Genomic DNA, 10,750 nt, shown 5'->3' with positions numbered 1-10,750 from the left:
CCCGGGACACTGCCACAACCCCTAAATGTCAGGAGGCACCAAGAACAATGTTCTCGTCACAAAACCATCGGAACGATTCCAAGATACCCGCGTGATCCTAAATTTTTTTAGTGAAATTTGAGGAGAGAAGAGTCAAAACTTCTACGTCAGGAGACCTCACCAGAGCGACGAAGGGACTGAGGAGTAAAAAGAATCCTACTCTCCGATATATATAATCCTAAGACTCAAAACATTTTTGTTCTAGACTCAACAATGCCAGCGATTCGATCAAGCAGGGGGCTCCTAAGTCGGGGATGGCTCTGATTACCAACTTGTAACGCCCACGATGCGGCTATATCTCCCACGTGTCGAGGCACGACTTAGAGGCATAACCGCATTGTGGTTTTGTCGCAAGAAGGGTCATCTTCACACAATCCCATGTAATGAACAAGAATGGGATAAAGAGTTGGCTTACAATCGCCACTTCACACAATACATAAATAAATCATACATCATTCAGAGATACACACATAGGTCCGACTACGGAACCAAAAGAAAAGAAGACAACCCAACTGCTAGATCCCCGATCGTCCCAACTGGGCACCACTACTGATCAACATGAAAAGAAACAACACAATGAACAAGATCTTCATCGAGCTCCCACTTGAGCTCAGTTGCGTCACCTGCACTGGTATCATCGACACCTGCAACTGTTTTGGAAGTATCTGTGAGTCACGAGGACTCAGCAATCTCACACCCGCGAGATCAAGACTATTTAAGCTTATAGGAAAGGATGGGTAATGAGGTGGAGCTGCAGCAAGCACTAGCATATATGGTGGCTAACATACGCAAATAAGAGCGAGAAGAGAAGCAACGGAACGGTCGTGAACTAGCAATGATCAAGAAGTGATCCTGAACTCCTACTTACGTCAAACATAACCCAGAAACCGTGTTCACTTCCCGGACTCCGCCGAGAAGAGACCATCACGGCTACACACGCGGTTGATGCGTTTTAATTAAGGTCAAGTGTCAAGTTCTCTACAACCGGATATTAACAAATTCCCATCTGCCACATAACCGCGGGCACGGCTCTCGAAAGTTAATACCCTGCAGGGGTGTCCCAACTTAGCCCATTATAAGCTCTCACGGTCAACGAAGGATAATCCTTCTCCCAGGAAGACCCGATCAGTCTCGGAATCCCGGTTACAAGACATTTCGACAATGGTAAAACAAAACCAGCAAAGCCGCCCGAATGTGCCGACAAATCCCGATAGGAGCTGCACATATCTCGTTCTCAGGGCACACCGGATGAGCAGTCCGTACAACTAAAACCAGACCTCAAGTTTCCCCGAGGTGGCGCTGCAAAGGGCTCTAGTTTGGACCAACGCTCCGAGGAGCACTGGCCCGGGGGGGTAAAATAAGATGACCCTCGGGATGCGCGACTCCCAAGGGAAAAGGCTAGGTAAGGCAAATGTAAAACCAAGGTTGGGCCTTGCTGGAAGAGTTTTATTCAAAGCGAACTGTCAAGGGGGTCCCATAAATCACCCAACCGCGTTAGGAACGCAAAATCAAGGAACATAACACCGGTATGACGGAAACTAGGGCGGCAAGAGTGGAACAAAACACCAGGCATAAGGCCGAGCCTTCCACCCTTTACCAAGTATATAGATGCATTAATAATATAAGAGATATTGTGATATCCCAACATAAACATAATCCAACCATGGAGCAATCTTCATCTTCACCTGCAACTAGCAACGCTATAAGAGGGGCTGAGCAAAAGCGGTAACATAGCCAAACAACGGTTTGCTAGGAAGGGTGACAAAGGTTAGAGGTTCATGGCAATATGGGAGGCATGAAATAGCAAGTGGTAGGTAGCGCTGCATAGCAATAGAGCGAACAACTAGCAAGCAAAGATAGAAGTGATTTCGAGGGTATGGTCATCTTGCCTGAGATCCCGCAAGGAAGAAGAACGAGTCCATGAAGAAGACAAACGGATGTAGTCGAACGAATCCTCACAACTCCGGAACGAAACCGAAGCTAACGAGAGAAGCAACCCGGAAAGAAACAAACAACATAGTAAACAACCACCACATACACATGGCATGATGCACAGTCAAGTATGATGCATGTCCGGTTTAAAGAGGCATGGCATGGGAAAATGCAACAAACAATACTACAAATTAAGTGGAGCTCAATATGCAACGAGTTGCATATTGACGAAACACCACATCAATTGTTTAGTTCTCTCGGTTATGTACCCATCAATATTAAATGTTGATTAACATGGCAAGAGGTGAAGCATAATTAAACAACCTATGTAGGCAAGTTTAAATGAGGCCGGAAATAACAAACGACAATTCCGAAAAATCCTCATGTCATTTAACAATTTTAATGCAAACATCAGTTGTAGACCTTTTAAATGTTGTTATCGTGATGCGGATGACATATGCACATTTTAAGCAAGTTTATGAAAATGTTGACATGAGCATGATACGAGGCATTTGTCACCATGGCGGAAGGAAAAGGGTGCCACGGCGGTGAAACGGAAATGGTGCCACGGCAACATCCCGGTTCCGGTAGCTCACGGAGATTCCGGTGCAAAAGGAAGCGTGGCGTGAGCGTGTCATGCAAGATGGTGGGGTGATCCCGGTTACCGGGTGTCCCACAAGACGGTGGCAAGGAAACGAGGAGCGCGCAAGCGACAACTGGGACACGGTTCGAACATGAGAAACTCATACATCACAATCATACGTTCACGGGCGTCGTTTCGGCGGTTATACCTTCGAAACGTGCATTTTGGAACGGATCAAGTCCGTTGAGGGAAGTAGACGTTCTCGGGACGGTCGTAGTGGAAGTAGTGGTACACGTTCGTTTCGGAGAGGTACTTGACGAATCCAAGTCTTCGGGGAGACGGTAGTTGTACACGGGTCGTATAGGAACTTGACGAAACCCAAGGCGACGGTTGTGGTACATGTCATCGGTATTCGAGCTCGGCGATCCGGAGAGGGTACTTGGCGAACAACGGTCGTCGTGGTACTTGTGTCTTGTGGAACTTGGCGATCCAGAGAGGCAGCAAAACATAGTCGACCTTGTCGTTTCAGTGTTTTAGTCTTGCCGGTGGTGTAATTGGCGAATTCCACGCTCGGTGGTCGTTGGACTTGACGTCAACAGCAACAGGGGCGCGATGCAGGGACTTGGCGCGATGCAGGGGCGACGGCCGCAGGATTAGCGCGTGGAGGAGGCTGGTTCCGAGCGAGACTGGCCTGTCCTAGCGGGCTGCTCGGCGGCGAGGTTCAGGTGAGGTCGCCGGCCGGTGGAGGTGCAGCAGAGGATGTCGCGGAGCCCTCAAGTGGAGGCGGGGCTCCTCTTGCTGGCTTTTGGCGACGAGCGGCGTGGGAACGAGGCAGGAGGTCGCACGAGGTGTAGCAGAGAGAGGCGGCGAGGGACTTGGCGGCGGGGACGTCCTGAAGCTGCTGCTGGTGGTGCTCGTGGTGGCCGCAGAAGTGGCTTGTCCTTGCAGAGGAGGTCGACGCAGTCGGCCACCAGGGAGACGACGGCGAGCTTGATGACGAGGCAGCCATGGTCGCGGGCGCGCGAGGAAGAGAAGAAGGAGGCGAGCGGGAGGTGGCTGGCGGAGGAGAGCAACTCACGCGCGGGGAAGAAGGAGACAGAGGCAGGGCTCTGTCTACAGCGTTGCAGCACGAGGACGGCGGCGTCGGAGCATGGGCTCGCCCTCTGGAGCGGCGGCGGGGTCGCGGGGCGAGACGAGGAAGAGAAGCAGGAGGGAGCAGGCAGGCGAAGGGCGCGCTAGGAGATAGAGAGGGTGAGGAGGAGATCGCGCGGAGGGAGAAGCGCGAGGCTCTGCTCCTTTCTCTTTCTGTGAGGGAGGCAGCGCGAGGAGGAGACGAGAGGGAGATGGGGATCGGCGATGGGTGAGTGGCGGCGCAGGAGGAGAACGAAGGGAGAGATGGGGAATCGATCGGGCTAGGGTTATGGCGCGGCTGGGCCTTGGGCCAAGTGGACTGCGGCTACAGGAGGCCCAAGTGGCTGGCTGGGATTCTCTCTCTTCTCTCTCCCTTATTTCTTTTTAGCAGAAAAATATTAGAGAGAAGAAAAGAAAGATAGGGTTAGGGAAAGAATTTGCGCATGCGGACAATTTTCCCAGACTCACAAAAATGCGCTTGATCCAGGAAAAATAGAGGTGGCCTGATTGGACGATATGATTTGAAGGAAGTGAGGGTTGGGAAGGTCCAAAAATGTTCGGATTTTTGGTGGAGCTCCGGAATAAGATGAAAAAAATATAATGCGAGGTTGGAGACCAAGAATTAAGATAACAAAGGCATTGGGATATTTGCAAGTGTGTTATGGTGAACTCCAACGAAAGGAATATTTTAATATAGCTCCCTAATAATATTGGGAGGAAATATGTTATAAAGAGAAATCACCATGTGCATTTCCCTCGATTTAAATGGATCGAAGATCCATGCAATTTACTTGGTTGAGTTTTAAAAATTAATGACATGACGGCATGATGACATGATGCAATGAAAAATAAAGAGCAAGCACAAAAGAAACACACGGCGATCACGAAAATAAGGAAGTCTTCTGAAGCGTCGGTCTTGGGGCGTTACAACAAGATTGTATACAGGGCCTTTGTAAACCGAGGAGTCAGCCTTACTTGTTCCTCAAGTAAAGTTGGAAATGTATCGGTTGGTGATACGTCTCAAATGTATCTATTTTTTCAAACACTTTTGCTTTTGTTTTGGCCTCTAATTTGCATGATCGAGTGAAACTAATGCGGATCGACGCTGTTTTCAGCAAAAGTACATTGGTGTTGTTTTTGTGCAGAAATAAGAAGTTCTCAGAATTGGATGAAACTCTACGGAGATTTTTTTTGGAATAAATGAAAAATACTTCAGCAAAGAAGTGCCTGAGGGGGCCACCCTAGGCTCACAAGCCTGGGGGGGGCGCCGTGCTCGATTGTGGGTCACCTGGACCCCTTCGGTCGAGACCGACTTGCCCCCATAAGTTAGCTATACATGGAAGGAGTGAATCAACTACTCCCTCCGTCCCAAAATAAGTGTAAAACCCCCTTTGAGTAATCTTTTACTCTTGTTTCTCAAAAAAAAATTATACTAACTTAGTATAAATTTGTATTAAGGTTGAGACACTTATTTTGAGACGGAGGGAGTATTTCATAGTACACCATTACAACACACAACAACACACGCACGCACACGCCTAATCTAACTACCTAAAAAAATACTAATAACCTTCGGTTCAGTTTTGGTTTTGACAAACAATTGTTGTCTGCTGTAACACGAGGGTACACGATAATGCAAGCTCACCAGTCAACTATTCTATCAGATTGATGTGATTCAATCTGGAAAATCAGCAATGCTCTAAAGTTACCCAGTTAGTTTTCAAATTTTGGTAGAAACTTCCTCGGTGACAATGTCAAAAAATGTCTTATGTTAAGTTATGAAGGTAGTGAGGACTAGGCTGTAGCTCAGTGGCAAGGACGCAGTGGTGTTATCTTGCAGACCGGGGTTCGACTCCCGTCGGGAACTTGCGGAGGAGTAGAACAGAAGCACAACATCTCGATGGGTCGCATACATTACTTTTTTCTCTCGAAAATACAGTCTCATACACATTACTTGCTTGGAGATACATTTGGTTTCCGTACGTGCAATTTGGCAAGGACGCAGTGGTGTTATCTTGTAGACCGGGGTTCGACTCCCATCGGGAACTTGCGGAGGAGTAGAACAGAAGCACAACATCTCGATGGGTCGCATACATTACTTTTTTCTCTCGAAAATACAGTCTCATACACATTACTTGCTTGGAGATACATTTGGTTTCCGTACGTGCAATTTAGTTTTCAGGTGTGATAGAGTTGAAGGAGATCACGATTCGTTCGCTACTTATTTATGATACAACAGCAACATCTCATTCTTATACATAAAAAACAGCGTACTCTACTATACCATAGGTGCGCTACTAGAGTTCGGTACCACTTCAGTCACACCAAGCTACAACGAGCAAAGATTACACTAGTGATGGATCGATCGAGCCACAGGTACGTAGCTCGCCCGGTTGCTGCGGCGGCGTGGGTGGTTGGCCGCCGCGCAAGCTCGTTCACAGGCACCAGAACGACGACGGCCGCGCCCGCTTGGCCGGCGGCGACGTGATCTCCGGCACGGCGAACACGTCGCTGTCGCTGTCGCTGTGGTACCACTCCCGCACGTGCCCCTGCTTGGCCTTCGCCGCCGCCGCCGGGGCCACCATAGCGGCCGGAAACTCCTCCAGGCCCCAGGCCGGCGCCGGCGTATGCGGCACGTGGGGCGCCCATGCGCCGCGCTTCCCCGGGCGCTCGGCGGCGACCACGTCGAAGAGGTCGGCGTCCATGAACGGCACCTGCTCGTCGCGCCCCTTCTGCTTCTGCCAAGTGCAAAGGTTTGGGCGTTTAGTTTTCGCACGTACGCTGCGGTGGACAGAACCGGGTAAACAGATGGTCGGCGGCGACTTACGGCGACGAAGGCGGCGTCGTCGAAGAGGAGTTCGTCGACTTCAAAGCCGGGGCAGATGTTGGTGAGGTAGTCTGAAATGCTGCTTCCTCCTCCTCCTCCTCCTCCTCCACCGGCGTGGCTGGCGTCGTGAACTGCAGGGGCTTCCTCGGCGGCCGAGGCCGAGCAGTCGTCCTGCTCGACGGAGCTTCCGTCCGGGGAGGGGATCTCCTGGTCCACGGGGTCGGCGGACAGCTTGGCCCCGACGAGGAGGAAGCGGCTGTGCTTGGCCGTGAGGTCGTTGGCGCTGTGGATGGGCTCGTCGCAGTCGGCGCACAGGATCGCCCGGTCCTCCACGCAGAACACGAGCCCCCTCCGCTCCTGCAAACAATCCAGCGAAGAAACACCGTCAGCTCAGCTCAGCTCAGCTCAGCTCAGTGTCGCAGCATCGGACGGACATGGAGCGCAGGCACCGCACGCACCTTGCAGACGTCGCAGAGCGGCGCGGCGGCGTCGTTGGCGGCCGGGGAGGGCTGGAGGAGGGTGAGGCGGCGGTGCTTGCCGGCGAGCTTGTTGGCGCGGTGGACGCGGCGGTTGCAGGGGGAGCAGAGCGCGGCCTCGTCGGCGCAGCAGAGCACGGCGGCCGGCTCGAGGCCGCACACGTCGCACTGCACGCGCATGGCGATCGGCTTTCTTGGAAGCAAGTCAAAGGAGGAGGAGAGAAGGCTTTGCGGCTGAATGCGAGGAAGGAGGCGGAGGGAAATAATGCGAGGAGAACAGAGGAGCAAGCAAGCAATGGAAGAGGAGCATGTGGAGGGCGATGGGGCTATTTTATATACGCCATGACAGGGAGACGAGAGAGATCTTTCACGCCGAGTTTTATTCTGCTCCCGCATGGGTTTGTTCAAAAGTTTGGCGGCGGGTGGGGTGGGGTGGGGTGGGGCATGGAACTCCAAAATATCCTTAACAAAACCAAAAATATCTAGCGGTGATCTGTACTTCAGGGTGAGGAAGTCAGTGCTGGCACTGTCCCTCCCGAATGAGGGAGCCGGAGGTGGAGCCGGGGAGGTGGGCAACCGTGTCAGCTTAAAATGTATCTTCCTTTTCTTCCTCTTTTGGCATAAGGTTCCAAAATTTATCAGACTTGTTGCTCCACAAGCCACTAAATCTTGGTAATTTTTCTCACCCTTTCGATTTCCCCTGTGGTCTTGTGAGGCCACGCTATCACGAAGAGCGTCGACGGGCATCGAAGCCCGTTACAAGGTCTAGAGAGTTATCAAGGTCGTGTGGCTACGACTACGAGGTGAGAAAGGTGACGATTAGGTTATTTGGTTACCGAGTGACAATCAAGAAGCATTTTCAAATCAACAAGCAAGAAGCTGGAAGGAGATCATGAAAAAGTACTAAGTTTTATTTTCCAGATTACTGTACAATTCAATGTCCTATACTATTTTGAGCTTAATTGATTTGCTTCTTCTTTGCTTCCTTATTTCTTCTTCTTTGGATGTAATCATGGCGGGAGGTTGCTCAAATTGGCGATCAAAGCAAAGTTGAGACTAAATGGGTCAAGATTCGGGATCTCAAGACTATGGCTTATCGTATGTGTATGTCATATGTTGGCGGGAGGGTGAGGGGGTGCTTTGATGGATTAAAGGTATCGACTAGACGCGTGGAGTGAATAGGCCGCTAACAAATTTATAAAAATTACTCATTTGCTTATGATTTACGGAACTAAAAGCTTTCAAGATAAAATTCAAGTGAAGCAGCTTATCTAAGAAAAGAAAACACAAGCTATAAGCTAAGCAGGAATATAAGCTCGTAATGCGAAGAAAGTGAAGAAACAGATTGAGAAGACCATTCATTGATTTGTTCTAGAATTTGGAATATCCATTAGTACTAAACTTGAATTTTGCTTGGAGATGAACATATTACTTGGATGCTCAATTATATTTTGCGGGAATGTACCTCATATTGACATATCAAGTATTAATTGCTAGGTCTCAATGTTTAGAGTCATTTGTCTAATAAACCACTAATTAGGCTGAAAAGTCAGGAACGTGTTTAATTAAGCTTAAAAGGCAGGAGATGTGTTCATGACTAGTGCTACAAGTAGTAGGTTACAACAACACAGCCTTTCAATCAGAAACAAGTTGCAGTAGACTAGAGTTGGAACCAAATAGTTCAAGAAACCTAGTTATGGTTCTGGCACATGGATAGCTAACTTTTGATTCACCCCTATCCATGGCTAGTTCTTTGATGGCATTTCAGTCTTTCGTACCTCTTTTTACAAGTAGTGCGGTTCATGAGAGGAAATAAGGCATGTTCTAGCTTAGCAGTCGACTGATAGTGACGTCCTCCAGTGCGTACTCAAGTGAACCACTAGTAATTAATATGCATTACATAATAGCCAACCAAATGTACAACTAGCACTAGGCACATCAATTTAGTTTCCCCAATAATGCAAGCTTAATATTTGTTTTTTTGCTTCCATAAAGCAGGGAGGGACCAGCTTAATCGGCTTTGATCAATTGGCTAATCTCTTCCCTAGAATCTCAAGCCAGGTGCGTGCACCTTTGTGCCCACCTGGATAATGCCATTGAGCGAACAAATCCTAATGAACTCAACTCATAATGAGTTAGAGAGAAAGGCGCACAAGTTGAATGCTTGAAATAGTCTGAAGGCGTACAGCTCGACAGATGGCAGTCTTCAACAGACAGACGGTCACGTTGGAGCGAGTCTCCAATAGATGATCTTGCTGGAGTGAGTCCCCATTACAGCATGGTTAATAGTATAGCCAGCTGCTGGCTACAAGCTAATGCTATGTCATCTACAACCCATCTTATAGCCAACATGTATAATAGTAGATCAAATAAGTGTATTTTTTTTATTATGTGGCCCACCTTTCATTCTCACAAAGTGCCTAGGAGCACGTGCTAGAGCTGGCTCTTCATGAAGAGCCCGCTTATCTTCTCTCTCCTCTTCTTTCTCCTCTTCTCTTTCCTCCAACTAAGCAGAAATATACTAGTTTATTCCTTATAGCCCGCTGAGTCAGCTCTATTATACTTGCTCTTATGCGTATCACTCCAACATGAGCATCTGTTGGTGACAATCCAGGTTGGCGCATGCACATGCTGCACCTTTTTTTTGACGGAACCTCGTCAGAGGGCCAGGTGCTCTGGCTTTGCATTATAGAAGAAGAGAGTTGATCCAGTTTATGAGGGAAACTGGATCGAAAACCTAACAGAGTGGCCCAAATTATGAGGAAAACCAGACCGAAAAACCGCACACGCAACGAACCCTTGCCGACCACACGACCCAAGGCAACATTGCAACAAACACACACACCCGACTCCGGAGCCGCCGCTCCGACATCCCCCGCCCGCCCGCGAGCCACAACGCCGCGCGATTCAGGCGCCTCGTAGCCCTTACTACACGAGACGACCGCCCGCAGACCACGAACGTTGTACCAAACATCCGGGGCCGCCGCCCCGACTTCCAGCCAGACCGACCCCACAGATCGCGTCGACCGAGCCGACGAACTGGCCACCCTCGCAGCACCAGGTCGCCGCCCATGCCAAGCAAAGCAGCGGACCTACCCCATAGAACCGCCGTTGCATGACCGTCCGAGGCCGCCGCCTCGGCATACATCCACCGTCCGGAGCCCCGCTCCGGCATCCACCGTCTCGGCATACCACCAGAAGCACAAAAGCCACAAGCGCCAACCGAACCTCGTCTCCAAAGACGGCGCCTCCGAGAAAGATAAACGACGTCCAAGAAGACGCCGCCGCCATCCGATCCAGCAAACTAAATCTCGGTTTCACCTGGAAGACGAGGTTCCTTTGGTTGGAGGCGGGTCGGGGCTCCTCGACGACACCATCAAGATGGAAACGGCGCAACAGAGCGCCGCCGTCGCCGGCACCGATCGAGTCGGGCAGAAACTTTCATCCAGAGACCCACGACAACCACCATCACCGTACTGCCGCGAGGACAGCCCACCGCGTCGTAGCCCTTGACACATCCAGGGAGCCACCACCCTCACCGGAAGCACCAGCGGCCATGCCACACGACACCGACCCGGAGCCGCCGCCAACAGCCATGACCACCTCTCCACTGCTCGCACGGCCGGAGCTGGCAGAGCACACACCGCCCCGGAGGCCAGGGACCGCTCCCCACGACCGCCGCAGCACATCCACCTACGCGGCGCCGCCGCGCCGCCATCCAGGAGCTGCAGCACGCCGCCACCACCGCAGCTCAACCAGCCG

The 10,750-nt window shown here is 50.6% G+C and overlaps 1 protein-coding gene across 1 annotated transcript; it reads right to left on the bottom strand.

Moving 5' to 3' along the window:
• Positions 1 to 5,769: 5,769 nt before the first annotated feature.
• LOC123166513 (B-box zinc finger protein 20) lies at positions 5,770 to 7,307 on the bottom strand. Its single transcript, XM_044584320.1, has 3 exons — positions 6,971 to 7,307; positions 6,513 to 6,869; positions 5,770 to 6,423 (listed from the first exon to the last, which is right to left on the bottom strand). Exons 1-3 carry the CDS (start codon positions 7,166 to 7,168, stop codon positions 6,121 to 6,123), a joined length of 858 nt encoding a protein of 285 aa, XP_044440255.1. The 5' UTR covers positions 7,169 to 7,307; the 3' UTR covers positions 5,770 to 6,120.
• Positions 7,308 to 10,750: the final 3,443 nt, after the last annotated feature.

This window comes from Triticum aestivum, chromosome 7D (assembly GCF_018294505.1).
Source record: "Triticum aestivum cultivar Chinese Spring chromosome 7D, IWGSC CS RefSeq v2.1, whole genome shotgun sequence".
NCBI lineage: Eukaryota > Viridiplantae > Streptophyta > Magnoliopsida > Poales > Poaceae > Triticum > Triticum aestivum.
Note: the sequence above shows the minus strand (reverse complement) of the source record. Positions and strands in the feature narration are given on the sequence as shown.